This window comes from Marmota monax, unplaced genomic scaffold (assembly GCF_021218885.2).
Source record: "Marmota monax isolate L192 unplaced genomic scaffold, Marmota_monax_Labrador192_F-V1.1 WCK01_AAM20220418_F8-fsc00210, whole genome shotgun sequence".
Taxonomy (NCBI): domain Eukaryota; kingdom Metazoa; phylum Chordata; class Mammalia; order Rodentia; family Sciuridae; genus Marmota; species Marmota monax.
In genome coordinates this window covers 1,424,208-1,441,145 of record NW_026695248.1, presented here as the reverse complement: position 1 = coordinate 1,441,145, position 16,938 = coordinate 1,424,208, and the positions used below count along the sequence as shown (strand labels likewise).

General features: G+C 35.2%; 1 protein-coding gene across 2 annotated transcripts in view; it reads right to left on the bottom strand.

The window, feature by feature from the left end:
- Positions 1-16,938, bottom strand: part of Eif5b (eukaryotic translation initiation factor 5B) — a 59,912-nt gene that overhangs the window by 41,205 nt on the left and 1,769 nt on the right. For both annotated transcript variants that reach the window (XM_046440380.2, XM_046440381.2), the window contains exon 2: positions 15-140. In XM_046440380.2, coding sequence (XP_046296336.1) covers positions 15-140 — 126 coding nt within the window. The remainder of the gene's footprint in view (positions 1-14; positions 141-16,938) is intronic.

Here is a 16,938-nt window from a genome sequence, read left to right as displayed (position 1 = left end):
TCAAATATACTTACTCAAAGTCCTGCTTCTTTTTCTCTTTTTTCTTTTTCCCCTTTGACTTTTGAGGTTCCTGCTCCTTGGCAGCACCAGCTCCTTCTATTTCTGCAGCCAAGGCATCAAGATCAATGTCATCCTTGGCACTTAAATGAAAACAAAGAAGACCTAAATATTACTCAAGAGCAAATAATCTATCAGAGTCACACAAAAAATTTTATTATTTGAACTTCTTTCATGTACTGGCAGCAAAATGAGAAAATACTCAACAAGTTCTTTTCATGACAACACGAGTATCACGAGTACTTATCAGCCTCCCTGCATCCACCACTTCAATAAAGTGGCTGGGTTATATGGAACTCAGAAAGAGTTATAAGAGCTCAAAAATAAAAATCTAAGTAATCAGGCACAGTAGTGCACAGTTGTAATCCCAGGGACTCAGGAGGTTAAGGTAGGAGTATTACAAGTTTGAGACCAGATCTGGCAACTTAGCAAGACCCTGTGTCAAAATAAAAAAGGGCTGGGGGTATAGCACAGTGGTAGAGTATACCTTGGGTTCAATCTCCACTACCACAAAAAAATAAATAAGTCAATCCCCACTACCACAAAAATAAATAAATAAAAATCTAAGTAATAATAATAATAATAAAACTTCCACAGATATTAAAGTTTTGTTTGTCTAAATGGAGAAATTTATAAAACAGAAAACTTTAAGGATACCATAGGTACAATTTTGACTATCATCAACATCTAAATACCTGGACTTTGTACATTTTTATTTAGGATAGCAGAAACTACAGAGCTGGAAGAAACTTCAAATATCATCTAGTCTATTGTCTCATTTTACCAACAGAAATACTAAAAAATTTAATGCCTTGAGGAAAATGACTACACTTTTAAATCTACACTGAATTAGCAATGGTTCACAAAATAAAATCCAAAATCCAGATCCAAACACGTTCTGAATCTTTCACATTCCTGGTTTCATTTCTAGCACCATTCCTGAATATCCTCACCTACTAATATTTCTTGGGGTATCCAAACTACATTCCAGTTAAAACCTAAAGAAAACCAAGGAAGTCAGTCTGAGATATTCAAGCAGAAAAGGTAGAAAAATTCTAAAGAATGACACAATAAGAAACCAAAGAACTCATGAAATAGATGAATGTCTTGCATGAAGATGCTTTATTCTGATAAAGATAAGTTCCTAAAGAGAAATATGTATCTTCAAACTATGTAAGATTATATAACAAGACATGGAAGATAAAAGATTCAGCTTCAAGGAGCTCAGTAGGGGAGGCAGACAGTAGTAGTAACCCAGGAATTATGAAATACTAAGTACCATGAAATAAAGAAATCTGAAGCTTTCATAAACAGCCCAAAATTAAATATGTTCCCTATAAATTATCCTATAATTTAGATAGTTTGACACTGAACTGGTGGTCACATCCTACAGCACCAAATCCAGAATGGGAAAAGTCAGAGGTTTCTTGACACATAAGCTTGGAGTATACAAGAAGAGAACAAGCAAAGGGAATGCACATATCAGGCAAACAAAGTATAAAAACCTAAAACAACAAAGAGCACTGTGCCTCCTAAAGGCTTTCAAAAGGGTCTCTGAACGACTTGACAAGTTTTTTGTTATGCATTTCTTGACACCCTCCTCCCAAGAAACAAGCCAACCAGAAACTCAGGTTGGGAGGTAGGCAGTGTATTTTCAGCAATATTTCCAATAACTGTGGTCCAGATTTGAACACTGTCATACTTTTTTAGGTAGATGAATTAACTAAGACACAGAGAATTTGCCCAGAATCATAAAAAATAGACCTGGGATTTGAACTCAGAAAGTCTGATTCCCATCAATGACAGCCTTGATGAGTACACAAAGCAGGAAAATCAGCTTCTATAGTAACTGTGATGAAAAACAATGAGTACCTAACTTGCCACCAGTGGCAGTTAAGGATGTTAGAGTCAGTGAGCTCAGTATCGAGGATCAAATCAGCAACACTTAGGACTAAATGTATATAGAAAGGTGTAAGGAAAAAAATCAAGGCATCAGGTAACAGCGACCTAAGTCCAGCTCTGTATTTCCCAGGAGTATCTCCAAAGGAATCTCTGTCAGTATTTGATACTATCTAGCAGGTTCTGAGAATTGGATAAGAGGGGATATTGGAGTTTGACACCTCACTTCCAAAAATTTGCCAGCCCTCACTCAAACTACGTTCACCTCAACAAAATAACTTGAAGAATCTTCTTTTGTGGACTATATTTCTAGAGTATTCATCAACAAACATCTCTAGAATAATACAATATAGGGTTACATTTGTATGCTCCTAAGTTTGAAAGGCAGAATTCTTCTAATAAAAAATTAAGTTTTTTGAGTGTTTACCATCTATCAGGAATTATGCTGACCAACTGGTAAACATACTATAGTCACTTAATACATGTTAATAATTGAGATTTAGCTTAAAATGATAAAATTGTTTGTAAAAGGCCACAAAGTAACAAATACAAGATTACTCTAAAATTTATACAGAAAGGCAAAGGAACCAAAATAGCTAATAACAATTTGGGGGTGGCAGAGGATGAAATGAGAGAAATTACTTTACTAGATTTCAAACCTGACAAACAGCACACTTCAACCAAATAACCAAAGCAACACATCAGGAACTCAAGCCCAATTCTGATTATACTCCCTTCTCTAGAAAATGGGAAATAATCTAATTTCTGAAATATTTGCTCAAAATTTCAGTTACAAAACTAAGCAAATATAATATGATGTACTCTAATAGCTTCTGAAGTAGCTTCTGAAATATTCTTTCAGTGAGCACCAACTTTCTATGGTTACATGACAAAGCAAAAGACTTAGTCAACTGAAGAACAAAGTTGGAAAACTCATTACCCAATACTAAGACATACAATAAAGCTATTACCAAGACACAGTGGTAATAGCTTTATTGTATTACCAAGACACAGTGGTGACAGAGAACATACATGGGCCAATGGTATGAAAAGCCCAAAAACAGACCCACACTAATGGTATCTGATCTGTGACAAAGGAGAAAATTAAATAGGAAAAAATAGCCCTTTTGCCATATGGTGCTTGTACTGGTTGTCCATGTGCCAAAAACCACCAGCACCATGAAGAAGAAAAACTCCACAAAATTTGTTTGTTGATCTTGCATTCGGCAATGAGGTTTTAAATGAAACACAAAAAGCAAAAATCATGAAAGATAAAAAGGATAACTTAAACTCATTAAAATTAAAAAATGTCTGCTCTGAGAAGGATACTGGTAAGAAAATGAAAAGACTAACCACAGACTGGGAGAAACACATGCAAAATACTATGCTTACATGTACTAAGACTTGTACATACTAAGAATTATATCCAAAATATACAAAAGAACTCTTAAAACTCAACAAGAAGAACCCAATTAAAATATGGGTAAAAGAACCTTGCAAAAATGATACATATATGACAAAAGAAAAAAGTGAATGAAAAAATGTTCCATATCATCTGTCATTAGGGAAGTGCAAATTAAATCAAGGAACCAGCATTTCTTACCTATTGAAATGGCTAAAATCGAAGAAACTGACAATACCAACTGCTGGTAAGAATGCAAAAGTAGCTGATTACAGGATACAGACAAGGTAAGACTGAAATATCTTGTAGTGTCAGAAAGTAAGGAAGTAATTAAACAAAACCAAGAAAAGTCATGTGCCCACATACTTGTGTACACACATACAGACGATGTTGAGAATATGACAAAGGGATATATAAACCGAGCTTCCAAGACAAAGAAAGCAATTGATTAATTAATTTGTTAGTTAATTAACTAGAGCAACAAATTAAATAATGTAGTACTAAATTGTAGTCAAAAATAGTATCTACAATTACAAAATAATATCCAAAAGTTCATATTGATAAATGGCTGAATAAATTAGGAAGAGACAATCTGTGCGGAGGCTAAATAAATTATGCAGAACTCCAACCTTAAAGAGGTACAATATAATTTCACACTCCTAAATTCTGAACTATGCACCTGACTTCCTACCAAAGAGTACAAAATGGAAAGAGAAATTTTACAGTGGAGAAACCTGACAAACAGCACATTTCAACCAAATAACCAACATCAATATCAATAACAGGTTGAACCATATGATCATCTCGATAGATGCGGAAAAAGCATTCGACAAAGTACAGCATCCCTTTATGTTCAAAACTCTAGAAAAACTAGGGATAACAGGAACATACCTCAATATTGTAAAAGCAATCTATGCTAAGCCTCAGGCTAGCATCATTCTGAATGGAGAAAAATTGAAGGCATTCCCTCTAAAATCTGGAACAAGACAGGGATGCCCTCTCTCACCACTTCTGTTCAACATAGTTCTCGAAACACTGGCCAGAGCAATTAGACAGACGAAAGAAATTAAAGGCATCAAAATAGGAAAAGAAGAACTTAAATTATCACTATTTGCAGATGACATGATTCTATACCTAGCAGACCCAAAAGGGTCTACAAAGAAATTATTAGAGCTAATAAATGAATTCAGCAAAGTGGCAGGATATAAAATCAACACGCATAAATCAAAGGCATTCCTGTATATCAGCGACAAATCCTCTGAAATGGAAATGAGGACAACCACTCCATTCACAATATCTTCAAAAAAAAATAAAATACTTGGGAATCAACCTAACAAAAGAGGTGAAAGACTTATACAATGAAAACTACAGAACCCTAAAGAGAGAAAAAGAAGATCTTAGAAGATGGAAAAATATACCCTGTTCATGGATAGGCAGAACTAACATCATCAAAATGGCAATATTACCAAAAGTTCTCTATAGGTTTAATGCAATGCCAATCAAAATCCCAACGGCATTTCTTGTAGAAATAGAGAAAGCAATCATGAAATTCATATGGAAAAATAAAAGACCCAGAATAGCAAAAACAATGCTAAGCAGGAAGTGTGAATCAGGCGGTATAGCGATACCAGACTTCAAACTATACTACAGAGCAATAGTAACAAAAACAGCATGGTACTGGTACCAAAACAGGCGGGTGGACCAATGGTACAGAATAGAGGACACAGAAACCAATCCACAAAACTACAACTACCTTATATTTGATAAAGGGGCTAAAAGCATGCAATGGAGGAAGGATAGCATCTTCAACAAATGGTGCTGGGAAAACTGGAAATCCATATGCAACAAAATGAAACTGAATCCCTTTCTCTCGCCATGCACAAAAGTTAATTCAAAATGGATCAAGGAGCTTGATATCAAATCAGAGACACGCCGTCTGATAGAAGAAAAAGTTGGCTACGATCTACATACTGTGGGGTCGGGCTCCAAATTCCTCAATAGGACACCCATAGCACAAAAGTTAATAACTAGAATCAACAAATGGGACTTACTCAAACTAAAAAGTTTTTTCTCAGCAAAAGATACAATAAGAGAGGTAAATAGAGAGCCTACATCCTGGGAACAAATCTTTACTCCTCACACTTCAGATAGAGCCCTAATATCCAGAGTATACAAAGAACTCAAAAAATTAGACAATAAGAGAACAAACAACCCAATCAACAAATGGGCCAAGGACCTGAACAGACACTTCTCAGAGGAGGACATACAATCAATCAACAAGTACATGAAAAAATGCTCACCATCTCTAGCAGTCAGAGAAATGCAAATCAAAACCACCCTAAGATACCATCTCACTCCAGTTAGATTGGCAGCCATTATGAAGTCAAACAACAACAAGTGCTGGAGAGGATGTGGGGAAAAGGGTACACTTGTACATTGCTGGTGGGACTGCAAATTGGTGCAGCCAATTTGGAAAGCAGTATGGAGATTTCTTGGAAAGCTGGGAATGGAGCCACCATTTGACCCAGCTATTCCCCTTCTCGGTCTATTCCCTAAAGACCTAAAAAGAGCATGCTACAGGGACACTGCTACATCGATGTTCATAGCAGCACAATTCACAATAGCTAGACTGTGGAACCAACCTAGATGCCCTTCAATGGATGAATGGATAAAAAAAATGTGGCATTTATACACAATGGAGTATTACTCTGCATTAAAAAATGACAAAATCATAGAATTTACAGGGAAATGGATGGCATTAGAGCAGATTATGCTAAGTGAAGCTAGCCAATCCCTAAAAAACAAATGCCAAATGTCTTCTTTGATATAAGGAGAGTAACTAAGAACAGAGTAGGGTCGAAGAGCAGGAGAAGAAGATTAACATTAAACAGGGATGAGAGGTGGGAGGGAAAGGGAGAGAGAAGGGAAAGTGCATGGAAATGGAAGGAGACCCTCAGAGTTATACAAAAGTACGTACAAGAGGAAGTGAGGGGAAGGGGAAAAATAATATAAGGGGGACAAACGAATGTCAGTAGAGGGGGCAGAGAGAGAAGAGGGGAGAGGAGGGGAGGGGAGGGGAGGGGAGGGGAGGGGAGGGGAGGGGAGGGGGGATAGTAGAGGATAGGAAAGGCAGCAGAATACAACAGACACTAGTATGGCAATATGTAAATCAATGGATGTGTAACTGATGTAATTCTGCAATCTGTATATGGGGTAAAAATGGGAGCTCATAACCCACTTGAATCAAATTGTAAAATATGATATATCAAGAACTATGTAATGTTTTGAACAGACAACAATAAAAAATTTAAAAAAAAATATCAATAACAGGTTGAAATCTGAGTAACTATCACACACAAGATGAGTCTGAGAAATGACTACTCTAAATGTAACGTTATACCCTATATGGGAATCCTTGAACAGATATAGGACAGTAAGTTAAAAAATAAAGAAATCTATATAAAGTATTCATTTCAGTTAATATATAATTTTCCTTAGTTGTAACAAGTATACCAAGCTAATATGTTAACAGACAAGGAAAGTGGATATGAGGTATACGGGACTCAGTACTATTGCCACAACTTTTCTGTAATTCTAAAAATGAGTACTTTTTAAAAAGTGAAGGGGGGGGAACCCATCACTTATATTCAATCCTAAGAAAATAAAATATTCAACTTTAACAAAATATGTACAGGACGTATATGTTGAAACTTACAAAATACTGGCGTAAGAAATCTAAAAAGATAGAAACAAATGAAAAGATAACAGTCCTCCCCCATGACATACAGGTTTAATAAAAACCCCAGCAAGATATTTAGGATGTAACAAATACAAGATTACTCTAAAATTTATACAGAAAGGCAAAGAAACCAAAATAGCTAATAACAATTTGGGAGTGGCAGAGGATGAATGAGAGAAATTACTTTACCAGATTTCAAGGCTATATATATAACTATAATAGCAAACTGTGGTACTGGTACAGGGATAGATACAAATCTACAGAAAAGAGAAACCAAAATTAGCCCCAGAAAAGTATGGCCAACTTTTTTTGTTTTTGTTTTTGTTTTTTTTAAGTTGTAGAAGGACACAATACCTTTTCTAAATTTATCTTTCTGTAGTCCTGATGATCAAACCCAGGGCCTCACATATACAAGACAAGCACTCTACTACTGAGCCACAACCCCAGTCTCCCAACTGATATTTTATGGGTACAAAATACAAAAGAAGTTAAATGTAAAAAGAATAACCATTCCAAAGAGCATGCTGGTACAAACTGCACCTCTCCTACAATTAAAACAAACAAAAAAAAATCTCAATCTCAATTCTCACACCAGAGTGAAAATTTAAGTGAAAAGCATAAAAACATAAAACTTTTAGGAAAGATACGAAATGTTTAGGATCTAGAAATAGGCAAGAGTTAAGACTTGAAATTAAAAGCACAATTAAAAAAAGATGCCTATCAAAATTAAAAACTCTTGCTGTTGGAAAGATCATACAAAGGGAATGAAAAAACAAGCTTCAGAGTAGGAAAAATATTTAAAGACCACCTCTCTGAAAAAGGACTAATATCTAGAATGTATTTTTAAAACTTTCAAAACTCGACAGTAACAATTCAAACAACTTAACAGAAAATGGACAAAAGGCAAGAAAAGGCATTCCACTGAAGAGGATATATAGATGCCAAACAAAAGACATCATTAGCCATTTGGGAAATGCAAATCAAAACCACAGTGGAATAACACTACACAATCAGATACCACCCTTCCAAACAGAGGTAATAATCAGTGCTGGTAAGGATGTAGAGGAACTGGATTACTCATATATTACTGCTAGAAATGTAAAAAGAAATTGCCACTCTGGAATAATCCATTCACTTTTTATAAAACTAAAAATGTACTAAACATACAACCCAGCAACTGCAGTCTTTCACATTTATCCCTAAGTAACAAAAATTTATGTTTACAGAGATACTCGTAGAAAAACTTTTGTGGCAGTTTAATATACAACAGTCAAAAAAAACAGAATACAACCCAGGTGTCCCACAAAAGGCAAACGGCTGAATAAGCTGTGGTTCATTCCCATTCTGGGAATATTATTCAGCAATAAAATGGAATTATAAACTATGGATATATGCAAGAATTTGACTGGAAATCAAGAGAATTAGGCTGCATAGGAAAATCCCAAAAGGTTACACACATACAGAATTCCATTTATATGACACTTTTGAAAGTACAAAACTTTACAAATGTAGGACAGATATGCAGTTACCACGGGTTAAGGACAGGCAGGGGAAGGATATGCAGCAGGGAGATGAGTGTGGTAACCAATGAACAACATAACAGATCCTTGCTGTGATGTTCTGCATCTAGACTATGGCAATACAGTTCTATACATGTGATGATAATGTATAGAATACACACACACACAGCATAAATGAAACCAAGCAAATCTAAAGGTAACCAGTGGATTTCATTAATGTTGATGTCTGGGTTATGATACTCTAGTCCAATTTTGCAAGATGTTACCACTGGGGGAAACCATTATTAAAATTGCATGCAACTCCCAATGATCTCCAAATAAAAGATGATTTTTTTAAAAAAAGACACTGCTAACAAAATGAAAAGGCATGCTGCAGACCAAAGAAAACATATACAACACATGTATGTTATGATGAATTTGTTTTTAATATATAAAGAACTCCTAGAAACCTATATCAAAAAATAACACATACTTAAACACTTAACCAATGAGATGCAAGAATGGCAAATAAACATGTAATAATAAGATGATCAGTGCAACTAGTTAATAAGAAAATATAAATTGAAACCACAATGAGATGTCATATGCAGACACAAGAATGACTAAAACTAAAGACTGATAATACCAAGTGCTCAGATAGGATGTGGAACAACTGAAACTCATGCACATCCCCGGAAGGAATGCAAAAAGGTACAGCCACTTTGGAAGATACCACTTCTTAAAGTTAAACATACATTTATCATATGACCCAGCAATCCCACTCCTAGGCATTTACCTAAGAGAAAAATGTGTCCACACACAGACTTGTACTCAAATGTTCACTATATTCATACACAAAAAAGATGGAAACAACCAAAATATTCATCTACCAGATAATTTATAAACAAATTACTATATATTTGCACAATGGAATACTACACAATGATAAAAGAACTAATACTACCTGCATTAAAGCAGGTGAATCTGAACGGCATCATACTAAGCCAAAGACTACATACTCTATCATCTACGTATAAGAATTTCTAGAAAAGGCAAACCTAGCAAAAAACAAACAGAAAGTCCCAAAACTATAGTAACTACTGGCTAAAAGCCCTGCTGTATAGAGAGGATCACTTACATAGTCATGAGACAACACTTGGGATAATGGAAATAGTCTATTCATCATGATTAGGGTAAAAGATACACACTTAGAAGTTTATGAACTTTGTCAATCATACTTCAAAAATTGTTTCATTTGAATTTCCAGTAGTACTATAAAAATGGTTAAGAAACAAATACAGAAAGTATTTTAAGAGTTTACTAAAAACAGTTAAGATTAAAATTCTGTAGGTCTAATGTAAGTTATGGAAATAATAAATCTTTACTCTTTTCTGGTAATTTAGTAAACCATGTGTTAAAATAATGTTACTACAAAGGAAACTTTTTAAAAACATGATATCCATTAATTATGTGCAGGCATATATTCAACTTTGGTGTTTGGCTTTTGGAAAAATTAAATAAAAATCATATGTAAAAATAAAAAAAAAGAATGGAATGGGGTGTAGCTCACTAGTACAGTGAGTGTTTTTTTTAACAGTGTTTTTTCTAAAAAACACTGTTAAAAAAACGCTTTTTTCTAAACAGTATTTGAGGTCCCTGGGTTCAATCCTCAACACCAAAAAAGTAAAACAATAACAGCAATAATTTTGAGAACAATATAGCATAAAGTCTTTTAAAGATACATGGAATTCCAAATAGAAAATTTCATTAAATGATGGGCATTTTCTATTGAAAAACCATCTAATGAATGTGAATTTAGTTTTGAAACATAAAAAATTCAACTCCTTTCCAAATTATTGCACAATTCAAAACCCCTAAATTTCTAAGACTCTCTTTTTTTTTTTTTTTTTTTGGCGGTGGGGGGTGGGTACCAGTGATTGAACTCAGGGACACTTGACCACTGAGCAAATCCCTAACCTTATTTTGTATTTTACTTATAGACAGGTTCTCACTGAGTTGCTTAGCCCCTCGATTGCTAAGGCTAGCTTTAAACTCTAAATCCTCGTGCCTTAGATCCCAAACTGCTAGGATTACTAAAAACAGTTAATATTAAAATTATGAAGGTCAAATATAAATCATCATTTATATCTTCCATATCAGTAGAAGATGGAAACAACTCAAATATTCACCTACCAGATAATTTATAAACAAATTACTATATATCTGCATAATAGACTACTACACAGTGGTAAAAAGAACTAATGCTAAGTGCACTAAATGATAAGTCATCATTTATCATGCGCTACCATACCCAGCTCTAAGACTCTTACCAGCTTCTCTAGTGCCTCTTAACCAGCTGTAGAGATTTTATTTATTTTTAATATTTTTTAGTTGTAAATGATCTTTTATTTTATTATTTATATGTGGTGCTGAGGATCAAACGCAGGGCCTCACACATGCCAGGCAAGTGCTTGACCACTGAGCCACAACTCCAGCCCCTCCGCTGTAGAGATTTTAAAACCTGACTCAAATGTCTATGACACTGAGACTTGAGGGTCTCTGTCTACTCCCCTTTAATGTGGGGACTCTGTGATTGCTTGATCAATAGATAGGTCATGTTCCAGTTTCTGGGCCTATGCCTTAAACCAGCAGCTATACTGTCTCTTGGGATGCTCACTGCCAACCTACTGTCCAGGCCACAGGGAAAGGTCAAATACAGGCTCCAGCAGACAGCTTCAGCAGAGGTACCAATGATCAGAAGTGAAGAACAGAGTGAGGAAACCCTTAAGATGATCCCATTACAATCACCACCTGACTGTGATCAAAGAGACCCCAAGCAAGATCTACCTAATTAAGCTCAGTCAACATAGAGAGCCATGAAAAGAAAGTGATTTTTATTGTTTTAAGCCATTAAGATTGAGATGACTTGTTATGACACAATAATTTTAATTTAATTCCCAGTTCCATAAAGGAGGGGCCTCAAAATCAAGTTTTAAAAAAGGTATCAGAAAAATTAATTGAGCTTTTGCTAATACAGGAATGCTCAACTCAAAATCCATATGGATGCAGTGGCATGCACCTACAGTCCCAGCTACTCAGGAGGGTAAGACAGGAGGACTGCTGGAGCCCTAGTCTGGGCAACATGGTGAGAATCCTTCAAAAATAAAAGAAAAAAATTCCATTACAGGGGACATTACATTCTAGTGGAAATGGTTACTAGGTCCTGCTATTCAAAGTATAGTTTCAGAAGAAGCAGTTTAGGTGTAGACTTGTAAAAAAGGCATCATCTCAGCCTCCATCCCAGCATCTCAGCCTCCATCCCAGATCTACTAACTCAAAATGTCCATTTACAAGATCTCCAGATAAACATAAAAAAGTTTGAGTTGCAACTGATTTAGATTCAACATAGCAATATCATTTCTCACATTAATGTAGCAAGTTTAAACTTCACAAAATTTTATATTTGCTACTATCTAAGAATATTTTGAGCCAGGTGCAGTGGCATATACCTGTAGTCCCAGCTACTTGGGAGGCTGAAGTGGGAGGATCACTTGTGCCTTGAGTTCTAGACTCATTTGAGCAAACCAGTGAAATCCCCATCTTAAAAAAATTTTTTTGGACTTTACAATTGCATAAGATATATACCTAGTATGTTTATAAATATAGATTATGAAAAAATAAAGGTCATATACTGATGAAAATTTAGGTCAACATTCTCAATACTTGAAGGATACAACTTATATCCTGCAATAACTAATCACAAAATAAACACTAACTTCAACTCATAATCTGTGTATTACACAGAAGTGAATCTGGTCCCTGATCTGTTTAAAAGATGAGTTCAACCTAACTTACTTTGTATAATGCCTAGCATAACCAAATAAATATTAATAAAGATTTCATATAAATAACTACTCTCATGAGAGGGTAATTTTGAATAACCAACTTGCTGAACACCACCATCATTGGAAATGGTATACTTGTACAGAATTATTGACAATAGAGTAGCAACTGAAGTTCTTAGTCACCCCTTGCTACTCAAAGAGACCTAGAAACACAAATCATACTCCTGCTTCTTCCAATTTAACATGCTGTCCTGATATCAAATTTAATTAAAAAATTAAAATAATAAAGATGCCAAGTGTCCCAAATAACCAAATAAAACTTAGTGGACTCCTAAATAAAACCAATTAAAAACATTTTAATAGAATACGGTTAAGTTCACCTATTACATTAAGAACAAGAAAATCCTAAGTCAGAAAACATCCAGAGCGTTAACATGCCCATAGATATCTTAAATTGTCTTTACTTGTGACTCTAGAACATTCTAAGCACTTGTAAGACACAACATTAATGATGGCCAAACAGCTTGGAAAATACCTCACAATTGCCTAGATCTTGTTTAGAAATCCCTAAATAGCAATTCTCAAATTAGTACCCCAAATCTGGTTCAGAAATCTAAAACTAACTTGGGAGATCAAAATTATTTGCAAAATAATAATTTTTGAAGGGCACTGGTCTTTTTTATTCTCACATTCTCACAACAGTACAATGGAGTGTTTCTGCAAATGCCACATATATGTAATATATTACAGATCAAATGCACAAACAGAATCTAGTGATCTTCTTTTTAAACCGGACAGTAAATAGATTTGCAAAAATGTTTAACAATGTCACTCTTTTCAGGACTTTGTTGAAAATTAGATTTGGTATTAATTATATTAATATGTAATGTATTTTAATTTTTAAATAGGTATATTAAAAACTTCACTTTTAATATGCAGTGTGATAAGGATTCAAGAGATAACCACATGAACAAAAGCCCTTCCATTCCTTAGTCATTTAAGAATTAAGGGCCAAAAAGTTAGGAAACTATTATTCTAACTTAACCACTGAGATAGTTCCTTGTAAAACAATGCTCTGTCCAACAGAGATCAACTGCAAAGACTGCAATAAGTTGACAAGGATAAAGCACTGCTAAAGGGCAAGTAACATTAAAAGTGGCTGAATCAGCTTCACACAGAGATCCCCAGCATGGAAGGCTGGAGAGCTTACTACCAAACAAGTGGGTAAGCTGCTTTCTTCTTCATTTATGCAAAGTTAAGACTTTTTCCCTATTAAATTTTCTGAAGTTGTAACAGAAAAAAACTAAACCAAGTGAATTTTCAGATTATGCATTTTTAACCTTAAAAAGGTCCAAAGATATACAATATAAGTCTTTCAAGTTAATTCAAATATTGGCAAGTGAGAAATGAATACCTTTTTTTAATCTAGACTATCTAAAATACAGGTTGAATATCCTTTATCCAAAATGCTTGGGACCAAAAGTGGTTTTGGATTTCAGATTTTTCTAGGTTTTGGAATATTTGCATATATATAATGAGACATCTTAGGGATGGGACTCAAGTTTAAACACAAAATTAATTTGTTTCATGAGTATACCTTGTACACGAGCCATGAAGGAATATTTTGTACAATATTTTTGGTGCACCTGCGTATTAATGAAGTCAGGAATGGAATCTGCCACTGTGGAACCACATTTGTGCTTAGTTTCAGATTGAGTACTTAGATTTCAGATTTTTCAGATTAGGAACCTTCAACTTGTACTTTCAATTTCCAGAGATCGTTCCCTCTCCAGAAATATTTATTAGTGCCTTCTATAGACCCATTTCCTTTCAGAACATGAGTTCCTTAAGCATATCACCTTGTTTTCTATCACAGGGTCCCTGCTACACTGATCATACCTAACTAGCATAAAATGTCTGATACTAAGGCAATTATTTAAAGGTTAGGCAGCTGTCTCAGATAAGGAGAACTCCCACTACAATGGAATTCATAAGTAGTTACAAGAGTATCATTTGTAGTGTAAAAAACCACAGCAACAAATAATCTGATGCTTAAACTACACAGAATTTAACTCAATCCCAAAAGATTCTCTAGGACCTGAGTGACAAGGTAACTGAGTATGGGATAAATGAAATAATTATCTTCCTCCCCTCTATTTTTAGGAGGGGAGTACATCTGGGAGACTTGGTGGGGGAAAAGTTATATCAATCTCATTAATTAAGGTAACATGCCAGATGCCTTATATTCTGAAAAATCTACCACACTTACTACCAACTTTAAATAGAAAATTAAAAAAAAAAAAAAGACCAGAATGAAGAATTGGTGAATAGGAAAAACTAGATAACACAAATCTTTTTTTCTCTGCACACATCATTTAGAGACCACCCAATATACTGTGTAAAAGGAAATAGTAGGACATCACCAGCGCATACAAATCTCCATAAGGTCTTCTCATGCAAACTGATGACTAAGAAGGATATGAGAATAAATGGAAATACTGCCTTATATTGTTTCATCTGTGCATACTGATTCCTATCCTTTGTCTCATCAAAAGCTTCCCTAGTCCAGCCAGGGCGTAGTGAAGCACGCCTATAATCCCAGCAGCTCAAAAGGCTGAGGCAAGAGGATCCCAAGGAGTTCAAAGCCAGCCTCAGCAAGGGCAAGGCACTCAGCAACTCTGTGAGACACTGTCTCTAAATAAAATACAAAATAGGGGTGGGAATGTGGCTCAGTGGTTGAGTGCCCGAGTTCAATCCTGGGTCCAAAAAAAAAAAAACAAAACAAAAAAATGCTTCCCTAGTCAACTGAAAAAAGGCAAGAAAACTTGCCAAACACCCTATCAGGAATCTCATTCCCAAAATTACACAAGATAAACTAGAATTCTAGAACTTTTTTTTTTTTTTTTTTTTTTGGCACCAGGGATTAAACCCAGAGGTGCTTAACCATGAAGCCACATTCCCAGCACTTTTTATTTTTACACAAGGTCTCACTAAGTTGTTTAGGGCCTCACTAAATCACTGAGGCTGGCTTTGGACTTGCTGATCATCCTGCCTCAGCCTCCCAAGCTGCTGGGACTACAGAGGCACGCACTACTGTGCCCAATTAGATCTTGGTCTTTAAACAGAGTTCTTGAATTCAAAAAATACTATAAATATCTCAGTCACTGATAAACATGTGCTAAACAAATAAAATTAGATAAATCTGGGGTCCCAGCTCAGTGGTAGAACACTTGCCTAGCATGTGTGAGAACTTGTATTTAATTGGAAATTAACACTGAGCAACTAAGAAGTTAAAAATAGTCACTAAACAGAGTTAAGAACACTCAAGAATTTATGAAAAGTGGCTTCACGCCTTCCCTACTATGACAACTAATAAGCAGCTGCTTATTTTTGTACCCAGTTCCACCTGTCTAGAAATGTGTTTGGTTTAGGACAGCCCGGGAGAGGCGGGGAGGTAGAATACAGTAAAATATTTAAACTGGGGATCTTCATACAAGTTTGATCAGATATATCTCATATCTCAAAAAGAATAGTAACCTAAAATGGTATTTTCTCCTCCCAGACCTTCTACCTAGTCTGCATTCCTTTCCCTTTTATGAATATTCAAAATATTCTTGAAGGCAATGGCACACACCTGTAATCCTAGCTGCTCAGGAGGCTGAGGTAGGAGGATCACAAGTTCAAGGCCAGCCTTGGGAACTTAGTGAGACCCTGTTTCAAAATAAAGAATTATAGGGCTAGGATTGTGGCTCAGTGGTAGAGTGTCCTTCTCTCCTGTGTGAGGCACTGGGTTCGATCCTCAGCACCACATAAAAATAAATAATTAAAGGTAGTGTTCCACCTACAATTAAAAAATAAATAAAAAGTAAAGAATTTAAAAAGAGGCGAGGGATATAGGTCAGTAGTAAGTACCCTGCCCCTGGGTTCAATCCCCAGTATCACAAGAAAAACAAAACAAAATATCCTCAAAAAAAAAAAAAAACGTACCGTTGGAATATACAAAGGGAAAGGACAAACTCCCAAAGTTGTAGAACTCACCTTCCTCCCACTCTTTAATATCTCATGTACAATACCAAAGTAAAAAACCAAGCCATTCTGGTCAAAAGGGTCCTTCCACAAAACCTCAGGATTTCTTAGGACAATTTGAAAGATACTCAAGCCCAAGAGTTCATGAAACAATAAAATAAACACACAAACTCCCATTCAGAGGGAATCCAATGCCACTCTTTCTATACTACTAAACCATTCAACAGGCTCTAAAGTGTGTATTCTCAACTTACAACATCCATGAAAATCTTTTATAAATCAAATGAGACATTCACTTTTCCTTTAAAAAAAAAAACACCACAGACAACAATACATATCTCACCTTCAAAATACATATTTTTCCCATTGCAAAAGAGCCTAGAAAGTAAAACCTGGAAACTGAATAATACAAACATGTATTTTTTTTAATCTAAACCTGTGTACCTGTGTAATCCTGAGCCAAACAAATGA